The 17973-nt window shown below is 36.1% G+C and overlaps 1 protein-coding gene across 1 annotated transcript in view; it reads right to left on the bottom strand.

Moving 5' to 3' along the window:
• The window catches only part of TRIM24 (tripartite motif containing 24), an 87115-nt gene that overhangs the window by 42047 nt on the left and 27095 nt on the right, over positions 1-17973 (bottom strand). The window contains exons 4-8 of the mRNA XM_015572667.1: positions 16147-16294; positions 14241-14373; positions 8371-8487; positions 4937-5051; positions 1054-1200 (exon numbers count right to left, since the gene is read on the bottom strand). Coding sequence (XP_015428153.1) covers positions 1054-1200; positions 4937-5051; positions 8371-8487; positions 14241-14373; positions 16147-16294 — 660 coding nt within the window. The remainder of the gene's footprint in view (positions 1-1053; positions 1201-4936; positions 5052-8370; positions 8488-14240; positions 14374-16146; positions 16295-17973) is intronic.

Below are 17973 nucleotides of genomic sequence, written 5' to 3' on the forward strand. Positions count from 1 at the left end.
ACATTCATTACCCACACCCCAACTCCAAATAGATGATCTGGAGCTTCTAATCTGTGAACATGAGCACGATGATAGTGCACACGCCCATCAAGAAATGCATGAAGGACTTGTGCTTCTCTATCAGCTAAAATAATATTTTAAAAAATCCAATACAGTAACACCTCGCTGTAACAGACTAATTCAGGCAAGGGGATGTCTACTAGTATTAAAGCTAAAAGTCCATTATAGAATGAAGTAGGTTTTCTGAATGCATGTGTTAAAAAAGTGACAAATTAGTTTACCTGTTTCTACTTATGTAGACACGCTTGTGTAATTAAAATTAAGCATATATGAAAAGTTTAATTTCACAGAAAAGTTTTCTATATGTGTTACTGTAATTTTAAATTTATACTGAATAGATCTAGTAAATGCACACATTTACCAGTCACCGAGAGTAAACAAATGCACAGGACTGGGGCATGGCTTAGCACACGTTAAAACTGCTGCAGAAAGTCATGCCACATTAACAACAGAACCAATTACCATGTGCATGATATGGTGTGATCATATGCTCATCATTCGCCAAACACTGTTTACAAGTTTGGTGGACTTTTTCATTTAAATATGTAGACCACAGCTGTAAATAATTTTATGTAATATTTATGTCGGCAAAATTACTACACAGTGTTTTTTTCCCAACATATGGCCTGTTCGGTAGAATTTGTTAAAAATAACAGTGAAGTAAAAAAAACAAAGCCCTGTTAATTTAATTATAAGCAAGTCTTGGTTAAAAAGAATTTTAAAATTAACAGGGTGTTAATTTTCACATATAACTTATGGACTACAAGTTTTGTCCGTTAAATCCGAAGTCCGTTAAATTGAGGGTTTGCTGTATACAGGGGTAGGGGCAAAAGTAGGTTAATACAAGCCTGCAACCCAGGCATGTGCCCTGACTGGTAATCAACCCTGCAACCTTTTGGTACACAGGACAATGCCCAACCAACTGAGACACACCAGCCAGGGCTCTCCTTATATTCTGATGGAATATTAAATGCCACACTTGGTCTATCTTACCAGTCGCTTGCTATAAAGTAGTGCTGTACTGCTGCCACTGGAAACTGCCCATTTAGAAAAATGCATGACATGTTCCAACTGTTTAGAAAGTCCAGCCACTTCCTGTTGTTGTTGCATAAGTTTTATGCGATGGTCCTTCGCCAGGCTCTAAAAAGAAAATAATTTCAAAATTAATTCTGTCTGTAACATATCTTAATGGTCATTTTCAGATTACCATATTAGAATAACCATCGCCTTTAAGAAACTGAAAATCCTCTTAGTGTTGCTTTTACACTTAGTACAAAGGATCAGTCTTAATGCAGCAAAACAGTGTGCTCCAAATGCTCCTTATAGCCGCTGCTACCACCACCACCATGGCCTCCATGGCCCCTAACCTCCACCCTCAGTATGGTTTTATACACTGAGTGGCCAGATTATTATGACCGGCCAGATTATTATGACTACCCCATCAGTACTTCATTGACACTTCCAAAAATACTGAATATTGAAAACTTCCTAACCTTCTCAAGGTTTTATTATTATTATTATTTGCATAACTAATTCACTTCATTGTACTGATGGGGCGATCATAATAATCTGGCCACTCAGTGTATATCTGGGACTTAGGTTTCTATTCATGTTATCTTCCAATATCCAATAGGAACAAAACCTGTAGATTAGCTATAATACAGTAAATGCCTATTAAATTCAATACCCACAAATAAAATAAATATAACCTTTCCAGCAATGTAGTAAATTACCAGATCACATAATTTACTCAATCCCATGATTTCACCTTTTAGGCATTCTAGTCCTCACTGCAACCATATGGTAGACAACATGTATACTTCGCATGTGGTAAAAAAGCTGTAACATTTTTTTTTTTGGTCTAGTGAGAGTTTCATGGTGACTAATGTGCCAATGCACTCTCAGAAAAGCTACAGAAAAGCAGTACACAGAATTTCTCTCTGATGGTTTTACCTTTCTCTAAGGAAGTACACAAGGAAGAACACAGGTTAATAAAAAGTGAAGAGCACTGAACTTGGGTTATTTTAAAGGTTTCTATCCAAAAATCTTCTTTACCTAGCAAGGAAAGAGGAAGAAAATAGGGCTTTCTACTGGCTTTAAAAAAAAAAGTTTAAAGTAAAATTGCTATGCTCCAATATAGACTTATAGTCTCAATGAAAAAGAGAACCTAGATCCCAGCCATAGTCAGTTTCAAATGTTGAGAATGTACATGTGCTAAATTGAATTAAGGGAAAAACTGCAGTGACTATTAATGGCTTTGTCATATCTAATTTAAAACTCAGAGATAACTTACTTATTAGGTTATTTCTGACCTCTGTGAAAACTGTTTCTTTGGAGGCATTCTAGAAAGAATATTCTGTTTATTTTTAATTAGGTTGCAAATTGAGAATCAGAAGGTCTAGTTTCTTGGTATTCCATAGAAACAACTATTTGGTATCCTGGCCAGGGTGGCTCAGCGGTTGAGCATCGACCCATGAAGCAATAGGTCACTTGTTTGATTCCTGGTCAGGGCACATGTCTGAGTTGTGGGCTCAATCGCCAGTAGGGGGTGTTCAGGAGGTAGTCGATTGATGTTTCTCTCCCTCTCCCTCTCTATCTAAAAATCAATAGAAACATATTTTTTTTTTAAAAAAAAAGAATCATCAATAAAAACATTTTTAAACAGTTCTATAAAAACTGTAAGGCAATAACATTGATTAAAAGTAATACTGATGACTAAGGTTATTCCTAGAGATTGGGAATTTGGTCATATTTTGTTTCTATATTCTTCTTATTTTTTTAATCTGTAAGTAATTTTGATTTACAGTGAAGTTTGGAAACAACCACAGCCACTACTGATCTCTGAGAAAACAATTTGAAGTCACTTATTTTAAGCAGAGCTTTGAAAACATTTTAAATTGTTTAAATGCAGCTATTAAAACAGAAACAGAGAACCTTGAAAAAATAGTTACTGTAAATAAGGTCTGATTCTTCCTGGACAGAATAATTCTTCACTAAATAAGTCTTTGATTATAAAAGAATAAAGTATTATTTTAGTCTTTGTTTCCAGTATGGTTGCTAAACCATGGTAGTGGCCTTGCTTTGCAGGGGACAAAACTTTCTAACAAAGACCTTATAGTTTTGTCAACTATAAAATAAAGATGTTGGCTCTGGCCGATTTGGTTCAGTGCATAGAGCGTCGGCCTGAGGAATGAAGGGTCAAGGGCATGTACTTCAGTTGCAGGCTTGATCCGCCAGCTCTGATCAGAGTACATGCAATGGAAAAATATCCTTGGGTGAGGATTAACAACAACAAAAAGATGTTGAACTAAATTATTTCTAGGAGTTTTTTTCTAATCTTCAAACATGACAATTCTTTTACTCTTTTCTCATTCTAAATTGCTTCTTTACTGTGAATTCCTTCTGTATCAATATACTAAAAAATTCTAAAATATCATGCAATTAATATGTTAATATACCATATAGAAGTTGTAACCTCCATATATTTGAAGTCAAGCAGTGAATTTGGATCTTGACCTTCAGGAACATAAAACAGCTGATGAAGATAGTAATATCTTTCTTATCTTCAGTGGGAAACAACTATCCAAAATGCCCTGGCTTTAGTAATTAACACTATAAAATGTTAAGGGCAGGAGGCACCTCCTTTTACCTTATCTCATAAGGTTAAATGTATATTGTTGAGAACTAAACATAGCTAATTAGTGTATCTTTCCAAAATTTTGTTCAATTGCACTCCAACCCTTTGGTGATGCAAAACTGTCACTTCAATGAATCTAAAATGATTCATCTCTTCAATATTTACAGAGTTTCTCCTGCAAGCAAGGCATTATGTTAGACACTCTGGAGTAAATAATAATAACTAACAAAATTCCTAGTGGGAGTATCAACCTACTTGCTAGGTGGGAAGCTGCGGATTCATGAATTGTTTAATGTAGCCAATTAGATCTTCAAATTGAGTTTTTTTAATACTTCAAATTGAGTTTTTAAAATACTTCACACGAAAAGTTTCTAATAATTCAGTTATCTACATTTACCTTATAGGGTATGTCAAAAGCTCAAAAATGCTTAAATTCTTTTGTTCAGAATTATTTTATTTGGAAATCAACTGAAATATAATAAAGAATTATAATCTATAAAAAAATCATAACTCTGGCCTGTGTGTGCAGTGGTTAGAGCACTGGCCAGCACACCAGGGTCCTGGTAAAGGGCACGTACCTGGGTTGCAGGTTCGATCCCTGCCCATGTCGGGCCATGTGCAGGAAGCAACCAACCAATGTGACTCTCTCACATCAATGTTTCTCTCTCTCTCTCTCTCTCTCTCTCTCTCTCTCTCTCTCTCTCCCTCCTTCCCTCCCTCCCTCCCTCCCTCTCCTCTATTCTCTCTAAAAATCAATGGAAAAAATATCCTCAGGTGAGGATTAACAAAAAACAAAACTAATATCATGATATAATTTGGTTTAAAAAATTATTACTGGATATACCAAGATAAATGTATTTTCTATCCTTCCTATAAATAGCCAAGTTCTGGAAATCCCATATAGCATATATGGGCATCAACCGCATATATGCTATTAAATAACAGCACCCATTCATATTTGTCCTCAGTTAAACTTTCTTAATGTAGATTCACTCTAATTTTTCAGGCTACAGTACTATAAAGATTAACATTAAAAAAAAAAAAGACATTCCTACTGTTTTATAAAGCCATAAATCATAAGCTTGACAATGCAGAGCCTGGCAAAGGAAAACATGGGAATAGAGATGAAATACTTCTGAATCATAAAACAATTATAAGAAAAAGGCTTTGATTTCAAATTCGCAAATACATATGAAATTCTATTAAATCATACTAGTATGCTGCATTAACAGTACTTACCTCAAGCTGATGCAGTAGAGCTTTTCCTTTTTTATTTATTTCTACCATCAATGTAAAAATAGCAACTTTAATATCTTGTTCCACTTGCTTTTGATTTTGATTTACTTCAATTATCCTAAAAATTATATGAAGAGGGGAAATATAAGGCAGGAAAATTGTTTTACAATATTTAAAACTGATTTTTTAAGGTCTAAATTAGACCAAAATGTTTTCAGCACTTAAAAGCTCAGCTATTTCTAGGATGCTTCAGTTTAAATTGACTTTCTTGAAAACAATACAGTAGAAATCCCATTCTTCTGAAAGACATAGTCATTTAATTCAACCTTAAAATCAAAATGCATAAAAAACATTTTAAGAAAATATGTTTTGGAAAGATTATGGTGACACCCAGGAAAATCAATACTCAGCCTAAAAAGATGATAAAGAAAACCATGAATCTAAAAGAGTTCTATTTTATTCACTGCAACTAAGAAGTAGGAAAGGGTAAATGTGTCACTTTTATTTAGTCATGTGAACTACTACAGTACCCATTATACCTGAATAGAAGAATAAAAAAGACAATAGTAGTTTGTTACTTTTAATAACACATTTGTCTTTAAGTAAGCAGCCAAATAACTACTTTATGTTTAATCAACCACCAAATATGTTTTTTCCTTTGATTAGAAAAAATGGAAATGCTGTTTTCATAGAGATCAAAAACAGAAAGAAAATACACAGCATTACACCAGAATATCTTACAGAAGCAGAAAAGAATAATGGGGAACCCACTGAATATTATAAGAGAAATAAAAAGCTTCTTTTCTTCTGTTTCTCCCATAGTTACCTTCCAAGACTAAAAAGGCAGAGATTTTGTTCTCTGTTGGAAAATCTTCAAGATAATTATTTAACATCAATATTGGCTAGAGGATCAAAATAACTAATATAAATCCTCGTAATTGTAGGACAGGATAAAAAAGGGGCAACCAGTACCATGTTTGCACATGTGTGAAAATGAATGGTCAAGTAAGTCAGTCTACTAAATTTAATCCTCCTATAATCAGGTAGGCAAATAAAGATATAAGCAATTAACACCTAATCCAAAGATTCTTTAATTTTTCCAATTCAAAAACCAAAATACTAAAAAAATAAAAGCCCACCAAATTTGGATAATTCACACTATTTTAAGTCTAGAAATTTTCACACATACATGGTCAACTGATATTCTACAAAGGTGCCAAGGCAATTCAGTAGCAACAGAAGAGTTCTGTCAACAAATGGGAGTTGGAGCAAATGGACATCCATATGTCAATTTAAAAAAAAGGAAATACTGTATATATTGTGAAAGAATAAGAAAAAAGTCAAAATGGTAAAGGTCACCAAGGGTGGATCTTTCACATAAAATTAGTTATCTTACAAATTGCTACCATTTGCTACTAGATTGTAGAAATGACTATCATTATCTCTCCTTAGCCTATCTAATAAAGAGGGAATATGCTAATTGACTGCCCCGCCCTCAAAAATAGCACCCACAGCCAATAAGGAGGGAATATGCTAATTGACTGCCCCACCCTCAAAGATGGCGGCACCCACAGCCACAAGATGGCTGGCAGTTGTGGGTGATCAGGCCAGCAGGGGTGGAGGGTTAGGGGCGACCAGGCCAGCAGGGGAGGGCAGTTGGGGGTGACAGGGCTGGCAGGGGAGCAGTTAGGTGTTGATCAGGCTGGCAGGGGAGTGGTTCGGGGGTGATCAGGCTGGTAGGCAGAAGCGGTAAGGGACAATCAGGCAGACAGGCGAGTGGTTGGGAGCCAGCAGTCCTGGATTTTGAGAGGGATGTCCGACTGCCCGTTTAGTTATGGGATCAGGCCTAAACGGGCAGTCGGACATCCCCCAAGAGGTCTCAGATTGGAGAGGGTGCAGGCTGGGCTGAGGGACACCCCTACCCCCCAGTGCACAAATTTTGTGCACCGGGCCTCTAGTTCTATAAATATTAACTACAAGTTTTCAATTACTCAGTTACAAAATATTTTTAACCCACCAATTCACCAATTATTCTACTTGGAAAAGTACAGTATTGTGATTAAAATATGGTAAGGGAAATCGTTTTTGGTTAACTATAGTTATGTGAAAGAGAAAGGTAAAATGAAATGAGAGCTGATCAGAATAATAAAAACTGACACACTAAAACTGTTACTACTACAATATATAACGACTAGCTATACTACTAATAATGGGACACCAAAAAAAGTTAGCTTATATTGAAGAATTTTTTTTTAAAATCAAGGAATTCCTTGAAAAAAATTCCCAAATGCCCAACCCCAGTCATGTTCCAAAATTATAAGAGTAACAGTTTATGATTGCTCTTATGGAAGATGAACCACAAAAGCCTTACAAAATTTTCTGAGAACAGCACTCAAATTCCCTGTAAGGCCTCTCTTATCCAGCTCTTTCTAATAAGCATTTCTTGATCTATTTAGGCAGACACGTTAAAAGAAAGGGGATACAGAATTTCATAGGGTTGTAAAGGTTGCAAAATGTCAGTGTGTGCCCCAAATGGGATTTAAAAAAAAGGGGGAGCTAGACAAACTCCCTCTTCCCAACAGAGGCCAGTAGTTTCCTCCAGCAATCACTGAATTGTGAGACAGGAGCCTTGGACAAATGGAAGACAAAAACATAATAGATAATATGTAGAAACTGTGTAATATTGTACCTGACAAGGAATAAAAGGTGTGTGAAACAGTGTAACAATCCCTGTCTCCTGGTCCAAATGTCTCCAATTCATTGCAGTTAAGATAACAGCCCTGAGGGGTTATCTCAAAGTTTAGCAATTCTTAAAATAGCATTTATATATATCATCAAGTGTTAAAATATTTTACACTAGCAAAAACAGTTGATTTTATCTTTAAAATCCAGGTATTTCTTTAAAATTAAAAAACACTGCCGAAACCGGTTTGGATCAGTGGATAGAGCGTCGGCCTGCGGACTGAAGGGTCCCGGGTTCAATTCCGGTCAAGGGCATGTACCTGGGTTGCGGGCACATCCCCAGTAGGGGATGTGCAGGAGGCGGCTGATCAATGTTTCTCTCTCATCGATGTTTCTGACTATCTCTCTCTCTCCCTTCCTCTCTGTAAAAAATCAATAAAATATATTAAAATAAATAAATAAATAAATAAAATTAAAAAACACTGATAATGATGAATTATCGATAACTTAAGTGAGCTGCTATAAATGCAGTGTGTCATCAAAATAATTTTAAATTTCATGGCTGAAAAGATGCTTTCAAACCCAAACTTTCCAGAAATCCAAAATTTTGTAGAAGTCTTATTAACTCTGTTATTCGAGTCATCTGGCAGCTTACTTAGATCTATTTCACCATGAGTTAAATAAAATGTTCTAAAAGTGAGTATACTTAACACATATAAAGATGATTTATTATAATACCATAAATGAAAATTTACCTGTTCTGGATCTGATTTCCTGTGAATTTGATGTACTTTGTTTTTTCCATCAATTTGGTGATTAGTGTATCTATAATCACTTTCTGATTCTGAAAAGCTTCTTCTATAAATTGATATCTGAAGAAATAATTCAATTATCACATGAATTAATCTGTGTAAAATGAAAAGCCCCAAAGCAAAGAAATAATAGAAAACTATTTAAGAGTATAAAGAATATAAACAATCAGTTAAAATACAAAATATAGGGGACCCCCCAAAAATGTATACACACACTTTGAATAATTACAAAGGCAGTATTAATTAAAATACATTTCATTGTCAAAATTGAGCTATCAGCTGTTAAAGTGTGTATATATTTGTGGGGGGGGGGGGCGCACTCTATATATCCCTATAAGGCAAATTTTCCCTCTTGTGGAAATTATCCCTTAAGAAAAAGGGAGTCTAGCCCTGGCTGGTTTTGCTCAGTGGATAGAACATCGGCCTGTGGACGGAAGGGTCCCAGGTTTGATTCAGGTCAGGGTCCGTACCTAGGTTGCAGGCTCTTCCCTGGCCTGGGCCATGGTCAGGGCACATGCAGGAGGCAACCAATCAATGTGTTTCTCGCACATCGATATTTCTCCCTGTATTTCCCTCTCTCTCTTCCACACTCTCTAAAAATCAATGTAAAATATCCTTGAGTGAGGATTTTAAAAAAAAGAAAAAGAAAAGGAAAGAGGAGTCTTTACAGATATTATTCAAGAACACTCTTTAAATTATTTTGAGAATTTGGGAGACACACATGCATTATCACGGTTTTAGAGGATTACAGAGCTCACTTGGCCAAAAAGTAATAACAAATATTTAGGCAGATTTAACTATTTTACAATTTCATAATTATGAAAGTTTCATGCTTATAAACATTTTGAAGATCATTTTTAAATAATAAGCCCTTTTAAAATATTTAACTTAGAAATGAAGATGATCGCCTCTGACAAATAAGATGATTCAAGAGTATCTTGAGAGAAAGACAATGATGTAAATGATACATATGAAGATTTTCATTGGAAGTTTTTCATAAAATGTATAAATACAGTACTTTACGTAATGTAATTTGAAAGTATAATTAAATTAAATATAAAGAGGGTGGTCAAAGTTAGAAAAAAAGAAAACATAATTTCATTCCATTTCCTTTGTACATAATCATATTTGTAAACAATGACTGTTTAAATTCCTTCTTAGGTAACAAGATTTTTATTTTAAACTTTTTTTCATTACTACGCTGTTTTTCATTACTACGCTAATAGTGTAATGTTGAATGAAATGGTCAAAATGGTCATCTTTATCTTCTTCCTAAACTCAAAGTAAAAACTTTGAATATTCTATTTATGATGTTTACTAGTTCTTTTCATAATCTTTAGCAGGTTTGAGAAATTTCCTTTTATTCCTAGTTTGCTAAGATACACACACACACACACACATATACATATATATGTTTAAATGTTTTCATATTGATTTTAGAGAAAGAGGAAGTTAGAGGGAGAAACATCTATCGATTGCCTCTGTATGCACCCTGATGGGACAGAACCTGCAACCGGAGCATGTGCCATGACTGGGTATTGAACCGGTGACCTTTTGGTGCACAGGACGATGCTCTACCTAGCCAACCAGCCAGGGCAATCATGGGTTATATTTTTAATTTAATGTTTCTTCTGCCTCTACTGAGATGATTATATAATTTTTCCTTTATTCTTTAAATATATGAATTACATGATGATTTTCAGATGTTAAATAAACTTGTATTACTAATAAGGCCAACTTGGTTGTGATTACATTATCCAAAAATCATAATACTACTGAATTTGGTTTCCCAATTTATCTCTTAGAATTTTGTTATTCAACTAGAGGCCCAGTGCATGAAATTCGTGCAGGGGGAGGGGGGTGTCCCTCAGCCCGGCCTGCACCCTTTCCAATCCAGGACCCCTAGGGGGATGTCCGACTGCCAGTTTAGGACTGATCCCGGGATCAGACCTAAACCGGCAGTCAGACATCCCTCTCGCAATCCAGAACCACTGGCTCCTAACCACTCACCTGCCTGCCTAATGCCCCCAACGGCCCTCCCCTGCCAGCCTGATATTGCCCCTAACTGCTCTCCCCTGCTGGCCTGATCGTCCCTAGCTGCCTCTGTCTGGGTCCCCATGACATGGCTTTGTCCGGAAGATGGCCCGTCGGCCTGGTCTAATTAGCATATTACCCTTTTATTAGTATAGATTACAGTTTACATTCAATATTATTTTGTATTAGTTTCAGGTGTACAGTGTAGTGGGTAGACAATAATATACTTTACAACTGCTTAGAATTTTTAGGTTCATCTCATGGGTGAGACCGCTCTGTAATTTTCTATTTTTACTCCTCATAATCAGAAGTTTATCTGGATTTGTATTTTACTTTATGGGAAAATTATAAATCATGGATTTACATGAAATTGAAGGACTAATCTAATTTTCTTTGTTTTTTTTTGTACTAGTTTTGGTAAGCTGTACTTTCTAAGAATTATCCCATTTCATGTAAAAATTTTCTATTGACAGATAGATCCTTTTTTAATTTTTTAAATATATTTTTTACTATTGATAGTATTACAGATATCTCCCATTTTTACAGATATCCTTTTATATTTTTTAATTCCTTTACAAAATACCCCCTTATTCCTATTATTTGGGCCTGCTCCCTTCTTAATCACTCATAAAAAGATTTGATAATTGCCGAAACTGGTTTGGCTCAGTGGATGGAGCGTCGACCTGCGGACTGAAGGGTCCCGGGTTTGGTTCCGGTCAGGGGCATGTGCCTGGGTTCTGGGCACATCTCCCAGTGGGAGATGTGCAGGAGGCAGCTGATCGATGTTTCTCTCTCATCAATGTTTCTAACTCTCTATCTCTCTCCCTTCCTCTCTGTAAAAAAATCAATAAAAAAAAATATATTAAAAAAAAAAAAAGATTTGATAATTTTACTAGTCTTTCTGAAAGACCCAATTTTTGGCTTTACCTATTTCATTAATTTCTGCACTTGTCTTTATTATATCCCTTTCCCCACTTACTTGAGGTTTAATTTACTCATTCTAACTTGAGATAAATGTTTAACACATTCATTTTTTAATCCTATTTAATATATGCAATTGTATATTTCTTTCTAATCATGGATTTAGCAGTATATTTCAGAAATATTTTCATTATCATTCAGATAAAAATATTTTCTAGTATACTATATCAGGATTTCTTTTTTTACACTTTATTAACTAATTTTGAAATAATTTTAAAGATAAATTTGCAATAGTACAGAGTTCTCACATATACCTTTAACACTGCTTAGTTTTTCAAATATTGCCTCCTCAACAGCCCTTTAATTCCTTAATAATTAGTATGCCATTTCCTCAAAAGGATCTTCTATTGTTTACCCATAATTATAGGAAAATTGACATTGAGATAATACTTCCATCTAATCTACAGACCATATACCAATTATGTCATTTGTCTCACTAATGTCCTCTATAATTTCTTCTCCCTCTAATCCAGGATACCATCCAGGATAATACATCATTACATTTTGTTTTCATGTGAACTGTATTCCTTCATTTTCAAATATTTGGAGATTTTTCTCATCTATTATTATTTTCCAGATTAACTGCAGAGTTTACACAAGACTTTATATGATTTTAATCCTTTGAAATTTAAGACTGCTCTGGCATTAAATTCTTCCTATTTATGTTTGAAAAGAACGTGTATTGGGTACAGTATTTCTTAATGTCCATGAAGTTATTTATTAATTGTTATTTGAATTTTATGAAAAAATACTTATTTTTAGTGTGCTTGTTTTGTCAATTATTCAGATGTTAAATTTCCCACTCTAACTGTAGATTTGTTTACTTGTTCTAAGTTGTTATTTTTCTTTACATATTTTTCTTTTTATTATTTTCTTTTTCTCTATATATTTTAAAGGGCATAAATTTAGAACTGTTGTATCTTTTAGATTAAGAAAACCATTTTTCATTATAAAGTTTCCCCCTTTATCTCAATGCATTTTGCTATGCCAACTTGCCTTTGTTTGGTGTTTGTATGGCACATCTTTACCTGTCCTTTTTATATACTCAGGTTTTAGATGTTTCTCTTACAAAAAGCAACAGACTTTCTATTTTCTTCTTATCTAACCTGAAATATTTTGAACATTTTATCTATTTACATTTATTATAATTACAATACATTTATAGATCTATCAAGTTCTTATTTAATCTGCTCTTTGTTGCTTTTTCCTTCTTTGACCTGTGTTTAGACTGATTAATTATTCTATTCTCCCCCCAAAAAATACTTTTACTATTCTTTCAGTGACTACTCCAGATATTACACAACACAGATCTTGACTTATCACCTAATATTGATTTTTATATTTTTACCCTCCACCCTAAATTATTCATAAGCCTTAGACCATAAACTCCACATCCTTCTAACACCGTGGTCGGCAAACTGCGGCTCGGGAGCCACATGTGGCTCTTTGGCCCCTGAGTGTGGTTCTTCCTAAGCCTTAGGAGTACCCTAATTAAGTTAATAACAATGTACCTACCTATATAGTTTAAGTTTAAAGAATTTGGCTCTCAAAAGAAATTTCAATTGTTGCACTGTTGATATTTGGCTCTGTTGACTAAAATAGGTTTGCTGACCACTGTCCTAACATGTCTGCTGTGTGATATACAACACACATAATGCAAACCAACTAGATATTTTTATTGCTTTCTAAGTCAATATTTATTCAGATTTACAAATGCTTATTTTAACTGCTTTTATTCTGCCACACATCATCTCCCATTTTTCTTCTGTCTAAAGTGTACTTTAGCCCAGCCAGCATGGCTCGGTGGTTGAGCATCAACCTATGAACCAGCAGGTCATGGTTCGATTCCCCGTCAAGGGCACATACCTGGGGTTTTGGGCTCAATCCCCAATAGGGGGCGTGCAGGAGGCAGCTGATCAATGATTTTCTCTCATTATTGATGTTTCTATCTCTCACTCCCTTTCCCTTCCTCTGAAATAAAAATATATAAAAATTAAAAAAATTAAATAAGTAAAACAATATGTGGGGGCTAGTGGTTATTAGCTCAGGGTGACCTTGCTCCCAGGACCATGCATTTTCAGTTGTGACAACTGGGAGGATGCTACTGGAATCTAGTGACTAGAGGTCAGAGATGCAGCTAAATACCACATAAAGCATCAAACAGCCCCCAAAGAATTATCTCTGGCCCAAAATGTCAATAGTGCCAAAGTTGAAATATCCTATATGATAAAAGCCTAAAATGCCAAGTGTCCAGTTGTCCGTTCAACCAATCAAAGCATAATGAATGCTAAGGTCGCTCAATCGCTTGCTATGACATGCACTGACCACCAGGGGGCAGACGATCAGATGGTCGACTGTTCGCTATGATATACACTGACCACCAGTGGGCAGATAATCAACCAGTCAACCAGTCACTATGATGTGCACTAACCACCAGGGGGTAGATGCTCAACGCAGGATCTGCCCCCTGGTGATCAGTGCGCTCCCACAGGGGGAGCGCCGCTCAGCCAGAAGCCAGGCTCACGGCTGGCGAATGCAGCAATGGCAGGAGACTCTCCCGCTTCTGCAGCAGTCAGACATCCCCTCAGGGCTCCTGGACTGCAAGAGGGTGCAGGCTGAGCTGAGGGAACCCCCCGCCCCCCACATCCCAGTGCATGAATTTCATGCAACAGGCCTCTAGTTCCTGAATAGGCCAAACAAAGCATTATCTGCAGACTGCCATTTGGTTTGGTGCCAGCAGTCCTCTACTTTCATGAAGCTATATTACAAATCTATGTATAGATCAAAGATGTTGGTACCTATGCTCTTTATGTTCTAATAACTGGCAATCCCGACATGTCAGTTTGTCGCATGTTTCACAATAAAGCTTTAGCTGCTCCTTCTTATGAAAGGGACAAAATACTGGTCGCTGACTGGTCACACCAACTGCTTCTGGAGAAACAATGAGAGCCAAAAAAAGGAAAATTAACGTAATTGAATAGTAAATAATTAAATTCTACTGAGATATAAAAGAACTACAAACAATTTAATCAACAACATCACTACTTCTAGGTTTTATATCTGTTAAAATGTTAAGTATTCTTGGCATTTCAGAAGGAAAATATAAATGAGCTCTTCACTTTCCAATGTGTAAATTCCAATTATAATTCAGAAAAAAATGTGGTTAAAAATATGCTTTATAAAATTAAAAAGTCTTAATGGCCCAGATAAGTGAGTGTGAACCAATTTGATGTTTTTTATTCCATGTACAGGGGGACATTTTTAAAAATGCAATTCAGAAAATATAATAAAGATGTGGTTTAAAAAAAAGAAATTTCACCACTTTTGCAAAAATACTAACAAATGATACCCATCAACACAAGTAATTATAAAGTTTTCACTATTATACAGTCATCCGTGTAACTTTACAATAGTTAACCAGAATAGGAATAAAATTGGGCAATACTTACTATAATGTTAAATGGAAAAAATCAGAATACAAATAAATATGATTAATTAAACAGTTATCTAATAATTTAAAGTAAAATCCAAACATTACAGAAATAATCTCACCTTCAGAGATAATCAATATTAATAACCTGATATGTGTTCCTTTGGCTGTTTTTCTACACAACTATATATATTAGTGGGTATTTTGTTTTATAAAATTTAAAAAATAGCACTATACTTATTGTCTTGTAAACTGTTTTTTTCCCCACTTACCTCTATGTTAGCTATCTTTCTATGTTAGTAAATAGATCTATGTATTTATTAACTATACTAGAGGCCCAGTGCACAGATTCGTGCACACTGAAAGGAAATTAATTAGAAGGTGGCTGGCAGGGCAGGACTGGGCAAGATGGGCTGGACACGCCCTGGAGCCAACCTCCTGCTGTCCCTCCCCAGCTGGCTGCACCTGGGGCAGTGGCAGGGCTCCAAGGGCATCTGTGGAGTGAGCAGGGTCCCTCCGGCAGGCGGGGTCCCTCGGCCTGGCCTGAGGGGATTGGGCCAAAACCGGCAATCTGAAATCCCTCGAGGGGATCTGGAGTGCAAGAGGGCACTCTGCAAAGTTGCTGTTGCTCGGCGTTGAGCGTCTGCCCCCTGGTGGTCAGAGCACAACCTAGCTACCAGTTGGACGGTCGCTTAGGCTTTTGTATATATAGACAGTATTCCATCAAAAGGATATACTAGCTGGTAGTGGTCATTTAAATGTTTCTCATTTTTCAATATTGTGTGTTAGTGTTGAAACAAACAAATGAAATGTAAAAGTCATTGAATGGTTCTGTAAGACAAATTCCTAGTAATAGAATTGTTGGGCCAAACGGTAATTTATATATACATAATTAAACAGTACTCCAAAAAACTGTACCAATTTGTATTCCTACTCGGGTAGACTATTAGCTTACTAATAAGATTTTCTCAGTATATTTAATCTTCACCAATTTTATTTAAAAAAGAAAGAAATATTTCACAATCTTTAGGTGCATTTCTTTAATAACAGAGATGGAAACGACACATTCATCAACCACTTGCGTTTCTTTAAGAGTCTGTTTATAACCTCTTAATTTTCTGTCCAATTCTCTTCACAACTTGTAAACACATTTAATATTTTTTTCCAAGCACATGATAATGCTTATAAGTGTATCAAAGCATGTCAGCGTAGAAAGGGAAAAAAAAATGGTGGGAGGAATAGAGAAAAAGAGATTAAAAGAACTAATTCATTACCTGGAGATACTTCCTCTTTCTGCCTCACAGTATGGTCTTTTGTGAACTTCACCCTTTGATGAGCTCTGATGCATGTCTTACAGAGCCATTCAACACACTCTACACAAAACCCATTAGCTTCTGCATTGTCCTCACAGCTTGTACACACCTAAAAGAAATGTATCACATCAATTTTTGAGAAAAATGAAAAGGTGGTCACAATACTAGTCATATGTAAATGATACAACCATACTTGACTCTATCAGTTACCTTCTAAACAGGGTTTGTAAATTTAAACTGACATTATGCTTATTTTGTTTTGTTAATCCTTACTCGAGGATATTTTTCCCACTGAATTTTAGACAGAGTGGAAGGGAGGGGGTGAGACAGAGAGAGAGAAATATCAATTGGTTGCCTCCCTCAGATGCCATGACCTGAGGCCAGGATCGAGCCTGCAACCAAGGTATGTGCCCTTGATCAGAATCGAAACCAGGACCCTTCAGTCTGAGGGCCAACGCTCTAACCACTGATAAAACTGGCTAGGGCCTGACATTATGTTTTAAACTATAAACATATGAAATGGAAATACAAGGACACTGTCCTTAGTACCATACAGCAAATATTGCAGGCACTATGCTAAGTGTTGAGGTTACAACAATCAGGAAAAGCCAGCACAGTGCCTGCCCTTGTGATATCAAGTCTCACAGATGGAATATGGGTTCAAATCCCAGTTCCCCCACTTACCAGCTGAGTACTCTTGGGCAGGTTATTTAGAATGCTTATGCTTATTTATTTAAGATTTTTAAATTGATTTTGAGGGAGAGAGGAAGGGAAATGGGGAGAGAAGGAGAAACATTGATGTGAGAGGTAAACATCGATTGGCTGTCTCCTGCATGCCCCGCACCAGGGATCAAGCCCGAAACCCAGGTATGTGCCCTGACTGAGAATCAAACCTGCAACTTTTTGGTGCACAGGACGCCGCCCAACCAAGCCACATAGGCTTGTTTAAAATGCTCGTGTTTAAAATGATGGTAGTAATACAGAATTTACTGAGTAGTTGTGAAGATTATATATGAGACAAACATTACTGGAATAATCACACTAATACATAATTACAAACTGAGAAGTGCTATAAAAGAAAAGGTATGAGACACTGTTAACAACGTACAGTTGGGGAAACTGATTTCACTTTAGTGGGGTTGCAGAGACGGGGAAAAGTGAGAGGTGAGATTACTCAGACAAGGCTTTCTCTAAGATCATATTAGCACCAAAATATGAAAGTTGAGTCATCAATTACTGATGACAAGCCTTTTAGGCAGAGAGAACAGTATGTACAAAAGCCTCCAGCAAAAAGACCATAGCAGGTTCAAAGTGCTGACAGAAAAGTAGTATGGCTAAAGTGGAGAGATCAAGGGGAAGACTGGCAAGAGAAGCTGGTGACATAGCAGGCTACAGCCAGGTCAGACAGGATCACAAGACAATTTGGTCTCTGACTAAAGAAGTCTCCTAAAAGCTTTTAAGCAGTAAGTGAAATGGCCAAATATGCATTTTTAAAATCACCACCACTGCAATTGTAGGCATGAGATTAAAAAGAGGGCAAGTGTTCCAGCATAGAGACAAATAGGAGGCTTTTTCAGTGGTTTAGATGAAAATGAGAGGAAGTGGAGATAAATAAGGAGACTTAAAAAGTAAAATAGCCTGGCTGGAGTGGTTCAGTGGTTGAGCGTCGACCTAGGAACCAGAAAGTCATGGTTTGATTCCTGATAGGGACATATGTCTGGGGTGTGAGCTCGATCCCCAGTGTGGAGCATGACGGAGGCAGCTGATGAATGATTCTCTCTCATTGTT

The sequence above is a fragment of the Myotis davidii genome, unplaced genomic scaffold (assembly GCF_000327345.1).
Source record: "Myotis davidii unplaced genomic scaffold, ASM32734v1 scaffold329, whole genome shotgun sequence".
Taxonomy (NCBI): domain Eukaryota; kingdom Metazoa; phylum Chordata; class Mammalia; order Chiroptera; family Vespertilionidae; genus Myotis; species Myotis davidii.